The sequence below is a fragment of the Amblyomma mixtum genome, chromosome 3, assembly GCF_055824585.1.
Source record: "Amblyomma mixtum isolate Tamu chromosome 3, ASM5582458v1, whole genome shotgun sequence".
Lineage (NCBI taxonomy): Eukaryota > Metazoa > Arthropoda > Arachnida > Ixodida > Ixodidae > Amblyomma > Amblyomma mixtum.
The window spans coordinates 22,432,779-22,450,766 of NC_143014.1; the positions used below are offsets into that span (position 1 = coordinate 22,432,779).

The following is a 17,988-nucleotide window of genomic DNA, read 5'->3' on the forward strand; positions in this document are numbered from 1 at the left end:
TAGAAGGTAGGGTTATAACGAGCACAAAACGGTGACAAGTTGCTAGAGAAAAAAATTGAGACTTGTAAGGTATCGGTAGTGCACGCGGGGTCATCGGGACCGGTAATTATCCCTCACAACCCCGCCGCTGCCGTCTTCAATGGACCCCACCGGCGTGAGGGGGCGGCTGGGTGCACTCAAAGAGAAGCCTTTCCGGAACGCGGCCGCTCGCGAATGCGCCGGGAAGTACGGGTGTCCCTCTCCTCGCGGTGCCGATTCGCGCCGCCTAGGCAAAAGAGCGGTGACAGCTTGGGGCTGAAGAGCCGAACACGACAACCCCCCCCCCCCCCCCCCTTGTCTTAATCCCCTCGTCTCAACGGACACCAGCCGAGACACAAGCTCACGACGAACGTCTGGTTCGAAAAACCTGCAGAATTCCTGAGGATTAAGCACTGCTGGACGGAACGGCGTCAGGGCGCCGTTGACGAGGGGGGCAATAGAGATGAGGAATAGCCGGCGACAGCGTGGCTAGCCGGGAGCAGCGAAGGCCCGAGTTGGGTGACGCTACTGACCGGGTGTCGGTGAGGTGCCAACTAAACAGCCTTGGGAAGGCTAAGTCGCCTTGGAACGCAGGTCCGAACTCGCAGTGGCAGTTACAGCGGTAACTGCCCGCTTAAGCCCGATAATCCCCAATTCCGAGACGACGCCAAGGTCGGGGGGTCATTGGGGAAACCGATGGAACGTGCGCGCACGAGTGTGTTTTTGTGTTTGTTTTTACTTTTATTTTGCGAGGGACAGAATGTTCTACCCCGCACGTGCTGGCACGACTGTGCGTTTGTGTTTGTTTTTGCTTTTATTTTGTGGCGGAGAGGGTGTTTTACTTTACGAAAGCTGGAGGGCTGGCCATGCCCTTGAAGAGCCAAGCATGTTAAGAGTGCAACATGATTGGAAGCTACCAAATGTGGGCCGGACTTTTAGGGCTTTAAAACCGGGCCCCGGAGCCGGAAAAAAGGGTTCTGGGCTAAGGTCAGGTGCTATGCATCTTAGGCTACGCCGAGTAGGGGCCTCCCCTAGTGTTAGCCAGTTCCACATTTTTGTTGTTTGTCTTTTTGCTGCTTAATGTGTCTCCAGTGCCTAAATTTGTATGTGATGTAAATATCTGTACATAAACTTCAGTCATTCCCTTTATCCCTGCATCGTAACTCATCGCAAGACTGTCCCTGACGGGGCACCCCTGGTGCGAAGAAAAGCTTCAGTCTTCCAGTTAAACAAACCGTTTCTGGCGTGGCACCCCTGGTGCAAGGAAGGAAGAGAACCTCAACTTTACTAGACTGAAGTTTCTTCTGACAGATATAACATGCATTGCGCGAAGCCCTATTGATAAAGTACAGCGTGTCCAGTGCAAAAGACGTAGCCCGACTGCCACCAGAGTCGCGATGCTGTGTGGCACCACCATCGACACTGGCCTGACTTTCTTTGCCAGTTTTAAATACAAATTCTTGCCAAAACCACCAGCTCTGCCTCATTATTGTTATGACTGGAAAAGGCCTACAAAGATATGCCAATATTTTTGCACTCGTCAGTGACAGTAGACTGTCTCTTTTACCAAGAAAAGTTGAGGAACCGCTATTCTCTTCTCAGCTGCATATGACTGCGTTCGCACTAGTGTGAGTAAAATGAAAACGGAGCTAACGCTGCCGGTCGTGGGTAGTCCATCGGCCGAGTCCCGTAACAATTCTTCCCCGATTAATTATTTCACCCCTTTAGCACTCGCACCAATCACCTCTGACGTCACGGCTGACAAGCAGTGGCCAATATTTGATTAATTTATGGACTGCTGGCTATGAGGCAAGCCGTAATGGAGAGCTCCCCAGCCTGAGATTCACTAGGGCTCAGCAGATGAACGCCACAGCCAACGCGGCGGAATGTCGGACATCGGATTCGCTGTGAAAAGCGAAGAGGGATAGGGCGAACCGAAAAAAGATTCGTTACAAAGTACGGCCGCACGTTGAGAAACAAAAAAAAACACACTCGGCAATGAGCAAGAGGATGAAGAATAATTGCTGTGAGCGCGGAATAGCTGGGCACAACGAATGCCGATCACCACTGTGCTAACTTCTAGCCACATCATGCTTTATTTTCCTGGCGGCTGCAGAATAGGCGTGTTTATATTTTTGTTCAAGCAGCTGCAAAGTGAGAGACCAGGTGTTGACGAAGCACAGCCGCAGGAGAAGCACATTGCTCTCAACTACGTCTCTTTCATGAGACAGAACTGCGGACTTTCAATCGAACCGCAAGACTGGTGTCCTTATCATATTTCTCACACAGGGGCGCCAAAAGATTAAGAGGACGAAGAAGCGCACGCATGCATACACACATACACGTGTGTGCGATTGCGTGAAGAGCATGCCGAACCAACTCAACGAAGCAGCTCTCACCACGCCTTGGTCTTTTGCGTTCAAGGTTCATCGGCTTGGGTAGGCAGCATTTTGCAACGGGGCCGCGGTTGAGTCTCGACAAAGCGCGGCGTAAGGCGATTTCCGGAGCACCCTATCGACTCAGGCGCGTAAAAAGCAAGGCATGAAGCAGCCACTCACGCGCCATTCTCGTCCGGCAGGATCTCGCCGCTGCTGTCGGGCCTGGTGCTGGTGCCGGCCCAGAAGAAGGCGTCTGCGGCACACAAGCAAGCAGCGTTATGCGCAGTCGGTGCATTCGCTACTACACGCAGCGTGACTATACGCCCGCTACAGGACAAAGACCTCGCCCATTAGCCCTGAGGCCTCCCTGTAGTCACAGGATTCCTTCCTGCTAACCCCTGCAACACAACTCTTCTCGCGGAATTCATTTTAAAACTTGACTGTAACAAAAAAAGGTAGAGTTTAACATAATTAAACCAAGCAGACGTGCGAATGCATGTGTCCTCTTCTTTCCGACATCTGCATGCACACGAAACCGCGTTTCTCTCCCTTCATCTTCACACCCTCCGTCCACTCGGCGGCAGCTACAGCGACTCCCTCCTCCCATTGGCTACAGATGGCGCGACACCCCTCCGAACTAACCCGAGCTTACCCGAATTACTCCGAGACTTCACACAAGATTCTTGCTTGGGTTTCACCTCGTCAAGAAGTGTTTTAGCACTAAAATACCTCTGTACTGCGCTGGGTCCCCGTAGTTAATGTGCTCATTGCGTAGCGAGAGCGGAGGCTACACTACCATGCACGCTCTCGCCACCCTAATCGTAATGGAAGCCATTTTGGCAACGCTTCTTGACAGCTATCCTTTACTCTATGAACAAAATACAGGGCGCACTAATCCGGCAAGAGAAAGTTTTCAGGTCCCGTCACTATTACCGGTACCGTGGTGGCCGCTACAAAAGGAATTTTTGTTAAGTTTCCACATCAGCGTGCTCAGAAGTACGAGAATACTCTCTGCAAACAAATTTCAACGCTTGTTAAAGCTTTGAGTTGCCGGTCTTGCGTTCCTTTTTGTGGAAGCGTCCTTGGAGGCACCATGATGCCTCTCCGCAGAAATTCAGCACAACCCCCTCTCCGCGTTTTACGCTCCTCGCTGGGTCCTCTTCATGAAACATATCACATTACTTGCAAGCAACCTACCCGCCTACGACGAGAGCGGCAAATTTTTAGCACAGAATGTCGCCACCATCCGTCCTGGTCTGTCTTCATTTTCAATTTAAAATATATGCTCCTGAAAGAAAACTGCCAACCAAAAAGCAAGATATAGTGAAAATGTCAATGCTGTGTCTCCGACAGAACCCTTCAAATGACAACTGAGAAAAGCTCACTTCACCCGGCCGAGTGCTGACAAAACTAGATGAAAAATAATAAGGTAAGGTAAAACATGAGCAGGATAAAAAATTATTACATCTAAGCTTAACGGCTTAGCGCATTAAGCTGGCACTAGCGGCCGAGAGCTCTGTAGTGGCAGGCCCACTTCAATGTTTCTCAGGCGACTGCCCAGTTGTACGTCTCACAGGACCGTTTTGGCTTCTATACGCTCACGTGCGTTCTCTGCCTTCTTCTGTTTGAGGTCTTCGGTTCAACCGCATACCCGCCACAGCACACGGACTCCAGGGCCCGCTTGCACGAAGCAAATGGTCTAGTTCTCAGTGTTGTCTTATTCGTAGTCTAAAATCTCCGCTGGTTTTGAGGAAAGGAAAGACGCATAACTGGCTAACTGGGTGAGTGGACACCCCAATCGCGCTTTGAGGTACGTGGCGGTGGTGTCCACCTACAAAAACGCGTTACTCGTAACGCGTTACAAGGCTGCCGTTGTAGCCCCTAAATTGTTTCTACCAAATGACTTGTACAAAGTTTTACGTCTTTTTTATAAGTAAAAAAATGCATTGTATAATTACAGACACTGCCTTTGATGTGACGTAAGAAAAGCTATCTGAAAATAATAAAGTTGTTAGTTGGAATAAGAATAAGCTATGTTTGACATCAGACTCATCAGTGGTTGCGACATATTTGAGATCAGTGCAATCACATTATCTGCGCATGGTTATATCTGCACTATTATTTTTACAGGGGAGCCATTTTTGATATCAGTCTGAATTTAGTCGCCAAATAACTCATAAAAACCGGAGGAGGGGCTGAGGGGGGTGTACGTACTGTCGCGATCACACTTCAGCGGGACGTGGGAAAGCGTGGCAGAACTGCGCTCTGCGCCACCTAACTGCGCACCCCCGCTCTTTCGCCCTTTGCAGACATCTCCCTATCCGTCACTCCTACCTTACGCACGCCGTACATAGATCGGAACTGGCGCCAGGTGCCGCTTCGATAGCTGGCAAGCATCTGCGTAAACCGCTGATGGATGAAGCAGATCGCGTGTCGCCTTTCGCGGCGCAGAAGGGGGAGCGTGTAATTATGTTTTCTGTTTATTTTGGGGGTCCTCGCAGGCGTGACCATCAATTTTCAATGTGCAAGTGCTGAAAGAATGGGACACAAGGCACCGAATGCCATGCATGGATGACCAACTGCTCCTGGTCGCGACGAACAATGCTATACGAAGCCCTCCGCGAAAAATCCGGTTACGCTAAACATATAGGAAAAGGAAATGTGCGATTTATTTTGAGCGTGAAATAAAAGGTAAAAGCATAACAATGATCGGCAACAATTCTTCCAGGTGTGTTCTGTGCGTTCAGTAAGTTTGCGAAGCTAATCCCCACCGAACTTGGCCTCGGCGCTTACTGGGTGCACTCGATCTGCCGAGGGGGTGGAGGCTTCACAAATCGCCGTTTTATTTATTTATTTATTCAAGGTACCTACAGCGCCTTGAGAGGCATTATTGTAGGGGGGGGGGGGGGGGGTAAGTACATTAACAGTAAAATTCAATACAGCACAAGAGGACAAAACAGAAAGAAAAGTTACAGAAAAATGTTAAGAACTTCCAAAAAGATAAAAGCATTCTGATTGCACCCGACACGCAGAACGAACACTGACAACAGGATAATCAGATTGTTGCATGGTCAATTGCGGCCTGGAAATTCTCGCTCTCAAACACTTCATTAGGCAGCAGGTTCCAGTCACTTATTGTGTTGGGAAAAAATGAATATTTAAATGTATTAATCCGGCAGTTATACCCTCTAATTTTCATGGAATTGTCCCTTCTACTCGAAACGTAATGAGGTTGCCTTAAATAGAGGCTTTTATTAATTCCTGTTTTATTATTGTAAATGTCGGACAGAAACTTTATTCTAAAAACTTTTTTTCGGTGGGATAATAACTTCCAACCAAGAGCTTCCCGAAGTTCTGGGGAATGTAGCTCATAACGCAGTAAAACAAAGAGCACGTCATTGCGGACCCCCTTTGCGCAAAGTCGCTGCTCCGCGAAAGGCATCTGCTTCATCCATCACAGCGGCTGCGGCAGATGCTAGCCGGATATCGAAGCGGTACCTGGCGACGGTTCCGGTCTACGTCCGCCGCGTGTAACGCAAGTAGACACCCTAACGCAGGAGCGAGGGTACAGAGATGCCTGCGAAGGAAGAACGAACGGGCGGGCGCCATTAGGTGGCGAAGAACACAGTTTTGCCACGCTTTCCCAAGTTCCGCAATATTGTGATCGCGACATACTAGAAAGCATAATACTGGAGTTAAAAAAGAATTCCGAAGTCGGTGCCTTTGCATGAAGAATTACGAAAAGCCATTGAAGCCAAACGCCCTACTAGTCAAACATGTTCTACAGCTACACACGCACAAAAAAAAAAGAAAGCAATCTGCTGTGCTGAAATAAGCCAGGTTCACAAATTTCTTAGCATGGCAAGGGACGACGAAGATGCGAGGCGACGTCAGAGAGCGTGTTGCCGTTCGCGAAGAGAAAGCCCGCCTGTTCTAACACTTTGTTACCGAGGCCTTCAACCTTTTCACCGTGCGTAAAGGTGTATAGCGGTCCTGCAGGAACAGCAGATGCCTGGAAGGATCGGTTCCACATTGTGGCTGATTTTCTAGTCTGTGGCGCTTGTGCGGTGCTTGTCTCTTCGAGGCTACTTCCGAGCAGGCGGCTGGGCCCATCCACTCGTGCCCGCCACGAGGACATGACAGCGTCCGCCAGGTTTCCTACATCCAGGCGTAGACGTGCGTGGTCAGCACTGGCGCCAGGACATGCAAGGAGGCTTCCCTGGCGTCGTTTCTCATCGCGCTGCATTAACGAGCTGTTCGTCCTCGACGACTTGCGGGCAGACGCCTGGCCCCCGTACACACCACCGGCACCAAACAACAGCAGCCTGCTCCAGGTGATGACGTACGAGCTAGACGCTGACATGAGGGCATGTGAGGCGGCTTTTTTTGGCGCCCTGGTTCTTCGAACACCACACTGCATCGACCAGCTGTTCGTCTTAAGGTGCTGCACTTGTCCCGATGGCGAAGCACCAGATAAGGCGGGCGTCTCGAGTGCGGATACGGTAACTTGAAGTGCAAACCATCAAGTAGCAAGCTGGTGCCACGTAACTAACTGATGGTCCTCAAGAACACCGAGTTGAAACTGTCGACGTTGCATAGCCGACGGCCTGGGGTGTGTCGACAATAGGGCGTTGATGTCTTTTTGCTGCGAGACTATTTGATAATTGCCTGACTATAGTTTGCTATCCCGTTGGTGAATGTTTTAATATGTATTTAAGCTTATTTTTTGTGCTGTTTAGATTACGATATAGTGATGCGCGAAGTTCTAACCCGATAAGTTCACTGATTGTGTACTGTAATTTGTATTTGGAGTATTTCTAGTGCATGACGAAGCCGAATTCCATGAATTCTGCTATCAAGGATTTCATGATTTCTACAAAAGCTTACTTCCGATAGGGTTCTAAATGTGTACACCTCAGACGAACTCTTCCAGCCTTTGTTCCTCCTTCAGTTTTTATTTGCCCACCGGGTTTATCTGCAGGCTTTCAAGCGAAAAGAGCGCACTAATGAAATGAATTAAACGAAGACTCCTCCCGGAAGGGCCGAATGACTCGGGTAGCAGGGAGATCAGGATTTCCACCTTTTTCATACGCATTCATAAAGACATCTCTACGCCCAGGCTGGCGCGCTTAACACTAACGCAACTCTGACGAACACTGTGGTGCCCGCCAGCTGTCGTCGCAGCCACTGCTACGCAGAGGCCCTCGTCGTCATGCAACCCGCAGCAATGAGCGCAAGCAGCAAACGGAGAATATTTTTAGCCCTCAGTGCGGTTTCACTGTTCCTTGCCCTCATGCAAACACGACAGAGGGGACCTTAGAGAAATTGGTTAAGAGGGTTCAAAGATTTATATAAAGCCAAGCCAAACACAAGAAAACATGGGTATAAACTTTCTCACCAAGATGAGCAGATGGCGGCACACACAGGTGCCTGCGCGTGTTGTCCTGCGATTTTTTGGTTGCGCCATAACATTCTCGAAATATGCGCCATTTCAGATTCACCACAGACAAAGGACTGGTCTGTTTTCTGTGAAACGACCATCTGTATATTTGTGCGCGTGTGAGTTTCGTGTGAGTGTGTATCACTTTAGCTTTCATTGAAGATTGCCGCCTGCTTCCATTCGTGACCTTTTTGAGGGTGTATAGAGTTGAAATATTTCGATAAAATATTTTAAATTCATTTCATTACATTTCAAAAGCAAATATATGAGCCTAATATCTTAACAGTACTTGTGTCAGCGACTAAATTCGCATATAAGTGTGACAACCTCAACCCACACAGGCACGATGGTTGTCTAAAACAAACTGACCTGGTCCGCCGCCATCGTAGCTGAAGTCCACCAGGTAGAAGCTGTCTTCGCCGGCCGCGTACACCAAGCCTGACACCCCGTGCTGCAGCGTCTCCAGGCGCCCGATCAGCTTGCCGTAGTACTGGGCACGGGCACCTGCAGGTAACGCCAGCAGGTTTGCTTCTACTATGTTTGGAAGACAGGCCATCAGCCCGCATAACCTCTCCGACTTCAGTAGCACTTCGGGGATTTCGCTGCCGCCCGTTTAATTTGATTTGACTTCTTTGTAAATCAACCGCAATGTAATACGTGTAATTTTAGCAGCGTTTGATTTGCAGCTAGTAGGCTCGTGATCAAAGACTGATAACTTCATAGTTCAACACACAGCACAAGGCAAACAGCATAGCTGTTGTCCCGTCTACCATTATATTCTCTGGGCCGCGCTTTGAGGTTTTCAGTAATGTGCGGAGATCGACTCTTAAGGCCACAACGAAATTTGTTTTAGGCGTCAAAAACTGACGCTGAGAACTGCCCTTATTTTATTTATTTATTTATTTCAATACCCTTATGGCCCAAAGGGTGTTAGAAAGGGGATGGGTACAAAGCAAAACGAAAAACGCTTACAGAAGGACAAAATGTAGATTTGTTAGCACATAATAATGGTGCTATTACAAACGGTGGCCATTAAGTGTGACTTGAAGGATGGTGCATGCACAGCTGAGGCAATGAAAGGGGGAAAGGCGGTTCCAGTCTGTGCAAGTTTTTGACAGAGATGAGTTGAGAGAACATTGGTATACTGCTGCAGGAAATGGCGACCTTAAACCGGTGGTCAGAGCGAGATACGTATGAAGACAGGAGAAGTAGGTCGCTTTTTAATGATGGTCAAAAAAAAAAAGTTTACGAAAAAAAAAGGCCCAATAAGCCGGAAATAGGCATAATGAATTTCACCAAGAAAAACGCTTCCTAAAGAAGGTAGGCCTGCGATGGGACGTTGCAGGCGACTATCGCAAGTGGACTCATGATAATCGCTTTATCGTGAACTTTTGCCACTTTTTAAGCGGGGCTTGTGTACACTCCTTCTTATAACTTTCTTTCCCTTTTACATTATGCCTAATGGCAAACATCTCGAATAAAAAAAATTTCTCGTGCAAAGAGCATCCCTACACTACATCAGTGATCACAAGATAAAAGCAAAATCGAAGGAGCCAACGCAGCCCTTTGCACATCTTTGCATGCGAGATTTGGTTACATTTAAATACCCTGAGGCAGTATAAGACTGCAGCTCCCATTTATCAGCCACACGTGTCTTATTTCCTTAGACAGCCACAGCAGCTGAAAAGGCACAAAAACGCAAAATGTTTCGAAGGCTCCCTAACGATGACCAGTCCTTTACCAGGAGGAGGTAGAAGAGGAAAGGCAGGGAGGTTAGCCGAAAGCATAATTGGTTTGCTACCCTACACGGGGGAGAGGGGATAAAAAAAATGAAAGAGAAAGTAGAGTAATAGAAAATTGAAGTCACGTCAAAGTTAGCATTCGTGAAGTCACAGCCTATCATGCAGGCCAGAAGTCCGCAAGAAGCAGAGCAGTGCCGTTGAGGTCTTCACCACCGACGATCGCCGCGGCCAGTGGCCGAGGATCTACATTTCCGTCAGTGGGCGTGGATCTAGACGCTCCAGCACATGGCTGAGAGACTGCCTTTCGATGCTGTTGGCAGGGCAGTCACAAAGAATGTGTGATATAGTCTCGTCATACCCGCAGATGGCACTTGCAGGGCTATCAGCCATACCGATCAAGAAAGAGTAATTGTTGGTGAAAGCTACACCAGGCCACTGGCGACACAGTAAAGTTTCTTCACGTCGTGGTAGGCCGGATGCAAGCCGGAGATTCAGATCTGGGTCCAAGGATTTTAAACGCGAATTCGAAAATTGGCCGAAATTCCACGCGGCAATCGTGATGTCCCGCACAAGAGTCCTTTACCAAAGTTTTTTCTAGCGGATGGGATAGGTAACGGTGTCTTGAGGAAAAAAAAAGCAAAAGCAAACAAGATTATTATGTACACCAGCCATTGCGCCTCGGCAGAAACCATTGTCAGCGACTCAAAATTGGCGATATGTAACTACACGCTGGGAAGAATCTCCCCACAAGCAGCACAGATTGTGCAAAATTATCAGCCCACGCGGCGCATTCGACTAATCTGGACGCCCGCTCATGCCTCCCTTGCTGGTAATGAGGCGGCTCATAACCTAGCTCGATAACTGTCCCGCCTAGCTGGGTCGTGCAGCCCACCCGCCCTAGGACAGGTTGTTTTCTTACAGAGAAATCCTGCAGCACTATAGGCTTGCAAGACTCAGATTCCCCCCAGCAGATAAAACTCTCTCCAAACAACAGGTAAAAGCCTGGCGTAAACTTCAAACTAACACCTATCCAAATCCCCAATTGCGTAGCTTCTATTCGCAAGGACTCTACTCAGACAAATGCAGAAATTGTGATAGCAAAGCCGATCAAAATCATATGATCTGGAACTGACCGCAGTCCCTACCCGCGAGTCAATTCGTTACCGACTCTGATCATTGGGAGGCTCTATTGCTCAGCCCCGACCCAAGGCACAGATCAAGCTCCTCCAGCTGGCTGAAGACGCCGCCGCTCCCCAAGGATAGCGGCCGCCGTTTAAGCGGGGTGTGACTTAGGGCCGCTCCTCTGTATCCGCTAGAAATAAAGTTTCACCACCACCACCTGCTTTCGCAATACTTCTCGGTTTAACTAAGTTAAAGCCCCACCAATTTTTTTTTTTTTGTACTTACCACAGGCTGTAGGAGGAGCCAACTAACGCGTGGAGTGCCTTTCAGGCAGTCGCGTGGAGGCTTCGCTTTCGCTTTTATTTTGTTTGTTTTTTTTTAGGTTTCCGCGAATGAATAGATCCAGTCAGAGGCTACATAGCCGCAAATTAGGCCGACAGAAATTAAAATACGCGTGGACTCTTTGCTTTCGCCGATCGCTACGTATCACTCCGCCGACGGCAGAGCGACAAGCTGCCAGGAGACTGGCTGAAAGGTCGGTTGACTCCCCCTAGCGTCCGCAATGAGTTTAGAAAAAGGCGGGAGCCGGGACGTTTAATCTGATTTAAATTATGCTAATCGGCCGCACAGGAGAATAATTCGAAGTTTCCAAGAATGCTCGGAACGTTTAGATCGAATTCCCGCGGTAAAAAAACGAGTTAATTTAAGAGGACAGGAGCGTTGGTTTGTTGACAGAAATGGTTGCCGTCCTGACAAGCAGATGGCGCCACTAGGCTGGGCTTATCGAAAAGTGTCTGTTTGCATACGCTGAAATAAAAGTGGGAATGACGCTTGCTTTTAACGTACGTAAGCGTGCTTACGGTTATGGTACATAGACAGCGTCGATTTATGCTCATTTTTAACGATATCTGTGCACGCCGTGAGCGGCGACGTGGTGGCCGGCAAGTGTGCAGAAAAGCGAGAAACAGCAGTCGCGCGGCGGTTCCGCCTCGCCCGGGCGTGAACATATGAGAATAGGTCCTAGTTTTTTCGGGCGACCGAATCCGCTTCAGGCCGCCGCGGTGGCTCAGTGGTTACGGCGCTCGGCTGCTGACCCGAAAGACGCGGGTTCGATGCCGGCCGCGGCGGTTGAATTTCTTTGGAGGAGAAATTCTAGAGGCCCGTGTACTGTGCGATGTCAGTGCACGTTAAAGAACCCCAGGTGGTCGAAATTTCCGGAGCCCTCCACTACGGCGTCTCTCATAGCCTTAGTCGCTTTGGGACGTTAAGCCCCATAAACCAAACCAACCGACTCCGCTTCGCTCGTCGGATTTTTGGACAAGTGTGAACGGGCCCTACGTTTGCCGTGAACGGCATATGTAGGCTCCCAGCGCAGCGTGCTCACCGCGAGAGGGCCCCGAGTGGCGACGAGCATCGCCCTCGCTCTGGCCCGGGTGCTTATCATGCTTGATAAATTTCTAGGGCGGCGTTTAGCTACTCTGCTGCTGACGGTCGCGACCAACGTTTTAAAGCGAAAACTTTGCTGACCTAGCAGGAGCCAAGGTCACCGGGAGGTCACATTTGACCTTCAAGCGGAGGAGGGGTAGGGGGTGTGGTCTGTCACGCGACTAACCACGTGGTTCGCAGCCGCGCGCCCGCAGCTGCGCCGACCGCCGTCTTGCCAGGTGTGGTCACGTGACTAGCCATATGACTCGCTTGGAAAGGCGAATAAGGCGCCGCTCTCGTGTGCGCGCCTCGCTGCCAGTTTGGCACTATGGACGACGCGAGCCGGTTGGAGCCGACGTCTTCCCGCAGGCGGCGGGCCGAGTCTGGTCTGACATTGCCAAACATGCGAGGGATTTAGCGAATAGAAGGGAGCGGAAACGTGCAAAGCTGGCGGCAGAGACCGACGAAGAGCGAGAGCATCGGCGATTAAAAGACGACAACGAAGAGCCGTGAAGGCTGCAGCATATTCTAGGGAGCATATGAGTTCTCGCAGTGCGGGACGTATACGACAGACCACGTCACCCGTCTGTCAAACTGTTCTTCGGCTACGAGGACCTTCGAGAGTGACCACGGCATAATAAAGCTTTCGCTTGTATATCCAGGCATAGCTGAGCTGAGCCACAGCCATTTTTTTAGATAAGGTCAGTTCGAAAACTGGCGACGGACCCGTTCTGTCGCGGCTTTATTCTTAAAGAGACGCGAGCGCCAGCTCTCGGTTTACGAAAGTATCGCGTTAGTTTTCTTGCTTTCCTCTTCGCCGCCGTGACGCCATTGTCTGCGCTTGGTCACGTGGTCAGTTTGCTGCCCAAACGGTCCACGCCGGCCCGGTCCTCTCATCGTCTTCGATGGGCGGGGCTATTTGGAGACGCGCGTCGCTATCGATATTCAATTCTTGGATTTCTACTACGTATTTCAAAGTTCGCGTGCGCTCTACGCCTATAGAGTACGAGAAGGCAGGACGCTTGGGGTTGGGCTTCTGGGAGTAGACTTCGGCTTGAGCTGAAAGCCCTTTTTTGTGGAGGGCCACAGGGCAAATTTGAAGAAACACGACGGCCGCTTGCCTCACGTAGTTTGGCTTGATAAAATCCTGCACATGAGTAATATGCGGCTGTGCAAAGTAGATTTGCAGGTCCGCTTCGTCAGCCGCGAACAGGCCGCATCTCGGTTGACAGTTAATGCTGACCTTCCTTGTCTTACTGGCGATGTGAAGCGCAACAACTCTTACACTTGGCATAGAAGATCTCAAAAACTGCGGCTGAAGTCGCAATAACAGCGCTAGATTTCGCCCTAAGTCCTCACCTTGCAGCATCCACTGCAGCAGAAAGGCACCATAATAAGAACGTGTTCCCTTGGCTTCTTTTAGCCGTTGTGTTAAGGAATAAAAAGTCGACTGATTGACATTCTCAGCAGAAATTCAAACACCTACGGAATTTCGCAGCCTCTGCCCGGGTGCAGACTCCCATTTGCTTCGCAAAATCACCTCGTTAAATACGAAATTCGACGTTTAGAAGCCGTCAGAACCGGCTTCTTGATATAAGCTTGAGATATCAGCAATATAAGCAGCTGCTTCTTGCGTTATAAGCAGCTATAGGTGCTTATATCGCTTATTGCAGTCGTAGCCTGGCCGTCAGTTCTTCATTTTAGAGTCCCTCTTTGATGAGCGAACCCCCCCCCCCCCCCAAAAAAAAAAAAGTGAGGGAATGCTTGCACCAGCATATCCATCACAAGCTTAAACCAACCAAAATAAATGACCAGGGATGAAAAAAAGGGAGTCCAAAATGTTGTTTTAAATCATACGCTAATAAGAAAAAAGAAAAAGAAACGCGGTATGCCCTGGCAGCAGTTAAGTTTGAATGCGACAGAAAGTAGATATCTGCCATTAAATGCAGTAGGACGCCCAGGCCCGAGCAGCCACTGCCTCAGGTGCACGACTATTGCTTCCAGCTTGGTCCCGCCCTGATAGAGAAACGACGCCTGTCTATTCGTTGGGCGTCTGTATCATGCACCAGCAGCAGTTTGACGGAGCGATGGCTCAACTACTTCCCGACGCGGCGGCCGCAGTGTCTAGATTTTTACTTATGTGTTGTCTTTCTTCTCACGTATTTACCCCGCATTTTCACCATTTTTATTCGCTTCTTGTTGATATTGCTCTGCTTCATTTAATATTCTTATTGCTCATTTGCTGGCCGGGTAGGTACGCCGTTATTCATAGTTGTGACCCTTACACTGCTTTTTTTTCTGCTGCATTTTGTAGACCATGTTACGCACCTCCTGCCGAACAACTTGCCCACCTTTGCACACTGATGCTTCTGCTATCGGTGCTTTCCATAGTCTGGGAAGAGGAGCTCTCTTTCTCGCCACTGTGTGCAGCCCTGGCGGGCGTTTCTCCTGAGCAGCAGCAGCACTATGACCAGGCACACCTCAGAGCGATTCTCACAGCTGTAGTACATGTAAAGAAATACGTCACTATGATTGTAGACATGGACGCCACGAATTGGTACTCTGTACAGTACCCGCACACATAACCTTTCGTCGCAGTAATAAACACCCCAAAGGAAAAATAAAAAGCTACAGAGAATGTTTACTACATTCGAATCTGAGCGAAAGTACGGATTTGTGCTACGTACAAGACGACGGTGAGCAGGCAGTGCCGCGGGACGGAGCCGATGGGAGTTGATGAAGACGACGCTCTCCAGTGCCCTTAACGGAGGTCTGTTCGCACAGCCGCGGGTTCGACTCAATTTCTTTTTCTCTTTTCACTGTTTGCCCTCTAACACAGCTGAAGGTCCAAGCTAGGCACCCGGCGATCGAAGCACCAGGTCCCGTAGTGAAGCTTCCGCTTCAAAAATAAAATCAGGAAAGCTCGAGGTTCAGCTGTAATACAGCGGCGTATTCGAAATCAAGCTGCAGCAGTGAAATTTCAGAGCTCCACACAGGATTGATTTTGCGCAAGACTCAGAAAATTACGCGAAGCCCTTTAGAAAAATCGCCAGACAAAAATAATCCGGGAAAGTGGTGAGGCTCACTTCAAAGGGGAAAAAAAATATATTACGTGATGTCCAGTAGGGATTGAAAGGCAGTCGCCAAGTTCGACTGCTGCCAAAAAGCGATTGTAACGCTACGTAATTCACACATGTAAATTGGTAAGGCAGTTCATTTTGTGCTTTTCTGCGGGCACACATTCGCAAGATGATGACTGCGGAACTGTTCCTACACGTACACTACATGCTATCGGCACTTTAAAATGACTGCTGGGCGAGTGTTCTCCGAATTTTTTTTTTCCCCCTATCGGAGGGAGGGCAAACGCGATTCAGTTCCAGCTAGCAGCGGTATTATGGCGTTTCGTAAAATAAATTCAGCCCAAGACAATCTTTCCGAAAGATACCATTCAAATGCAAAAACGCCAGCGCTAATGCGACGGGGCGTTACGTCGGGGTTAAGTAAGGCCCAGGTATGGGATGGCAGCGATGCCGCCAGCTCGGCTGCTGACGCTCCAACGTCGAGCGAAAATTGGACGGACGCAAGGACGCTTCCCTCGGGGTGGCCGCCCTGTCTCGAGCGCGTAACACGGTCATCGGCCGCGCAAATGCTTTTCTGATGGCAGCCGTAATGGAAGGGCCGAGCGTGCCAAGGTTATTCCACCGAATCAGGCTGCAAATACGGAGGTCACAGGACCTCCTCAGAACGCGTTCGCCATTCCAAGCGGACCCAGTTCCGGAAAAGTCTCGTAGCTGGTGGGATTTGCTACTTAAACTGCGTATAGGGTCCGAAAAAAAGGCGACTGCGGGGACGAGAGCAGAAACGTACATCTCTCGCGGTTCTGCAACGTGTAACGCTTACAATTATGTTCTTCAAGTGCGAAATTTCCGATCGCACCCGTTCGAGCCGGAGTCCGGAAGGAAACATCCCGCGATCCTTTATGCTACGCTGATAAGCACAGCGCCGCTGTCAGCAGATCAGTTAGACATTGCAAGCCCTGTAAATACAGAAAATATCTAAATCGATTTGAAAATCAAGGAAAGGCGACGAATAACTGGATCTTTTGCGCGCTCATCTTTTATGCGAGCATCAAGCTCGAAACTGCTTCAGGAGGTGGGTTAGGTATAAGTGTACGCATTTGTTTTCGCATGTGTTTTATATATGCCACATTGTATACACCTGCTGCAGACGGTAGCGCACCGCGGTTGCTTGCTGCCATTGTTGCATAGAGTATGGGAATTAGTGAGAATGCAAGTGCTTTTTATCTGAGATTTCCAAGATTCTGCGATCTTTCAGATTGTGCACGTGTGATAACTTGCCAGTGCGTATTTTATACCTCCACCAGCTGTCAAAGATGAGATAAGCAGTGAATTTCCTTCAGAGTTACACTTAACCGCGAAAGCCTCGATCATTTGCGCCCCAATGACTATTTCCTCTCTTCGACGCGTCGAAGGCCATCCTGTAGTTTGACGCCGTCCACGAATACCGGTGCAGTTTCTCTGGAAATGTGAACGGTGAAGCGCGGAAAAGTTTTACGCTTTACGAGTCCACTTGTGAAGGAAACCTTCTCTGCATTGCATGTTCCATCTTATCCCGTTCCTATCCGATGGTCTTAGTTACCAAAAATTCTGACCCAAAGCTACACTTATGCTGCCGCGTGTGAATGAAGTAAGACAAGGCAGGAAACGTTAAGTAAAAAAGAGCGCCAGCATCAGAGTACTTGCCCGAAAATGAATACCCAAAGTCATAATTTAATCGTCGTTCCGCTGATTACTACGCAGGAGCACTAACCGCGTCGCACCGATGTGCAGACGGCACGTAATCGGAAAACGATTATCAGGGAACACCTCTGTGAGCCAGGTCCACTAACAAAATCGACTTTTTTTTTTTTCGATCTGTGAACAACAACGGGCCAGGAACAGCACGCTCAGACCGCAGCACTTTCATCCTCTGAACAAGTGGTACTTTTTACACTCAAAAGTTTCAAGACTAGTGCGGGTCAAGAGAGAGGAGAAAGGGTACAAATCAAGAAGGAGCGTGTCCGAGTTTCGCGGACTACATTTAAACACACGCTAAGTCTTGCAGTACGCACGACTGTGCCACGAAAAGGTAAATAATTATGACTGCTCTTTCTTCGAGAGCGATTCCTAACACAAACACTAAAATTATAAAGCAATAACGCACTATTCATTGAATCTTAAGTTTTATGATTACTCAATGACAAGCTATACCTCAAGCGCGTCGATCCTTATTTCGTATAGCATCATTGGCGCCAAATGTTTTTTTTTTTTTTGGCCTCAGGCCGAACTGGCAACCTTGCAAAATGGAATGGCAAATTAGAAAGTAACTCTCGGTTTATTTTTCCAGTGCTTTAATAAATATTAGAGGTTCGACATGGACCTATATTATCGCATTACGGACTGGTCCCCCTACTGATGAAAAACCGCAAGCTCTGAGAAACAGGCCCGGCCCGAGCGACAGGCACATAACTGGTCACCCAGCAAACATGCTCCAAGCGTCAAGGGAGGAAGATGATACAAAGTGATTAATAATGGATTTAATGGACAGTATAATTATTTTCACTGTGGTCATTTAATTAGTCGCCGTCAATTAGTCCGCTCAGGCATTGCCTTCAGCACTCAAATATGTACAAGAAAATTGCAGACGGTCGTACAAAACGATTGATGCAGCCACCTGCGAAAATACGGCTTGTTGTTTTTTCCTGTAAAAAAAAAATAAATAAAAGCTCCTCTAATTTGAAGCAAAACAGCCAGCATCACGCTAACCCGAAGGACAGCAGTTGTGCATCCTGGCTTCAGAGTGT

General features: G+C 48.9%; 1 protein-coding gene across 1 annotated transcript in view; it reads right to left on the bottom strand.

Moving 5' to 3' along the window:
* Positions 1-17,988, bottom strand: part of LOC149349419 (protein Skeletor, isoforms B/C-like) — a 113,428-nt gene that overhangs the window by 53,281 nt on the left and 42,159 nt on the right. Inside the window, exons 2-3 of the mRNA XM_089578348.1 lie at positions 8,206-8,340; positions 2,577-2,649 (exon numbers count right to left, since the gene is read on the bottom strand). Coding sequence (XP_089434474.1) covers positions 2,577-2,649; positions 8,206-8,340 — 208 coding nt within the window. The remainder of the gene's footprint in view (positions 1-2,576; positions 2,650-8,205; positions 8,341-17,988) is intronic.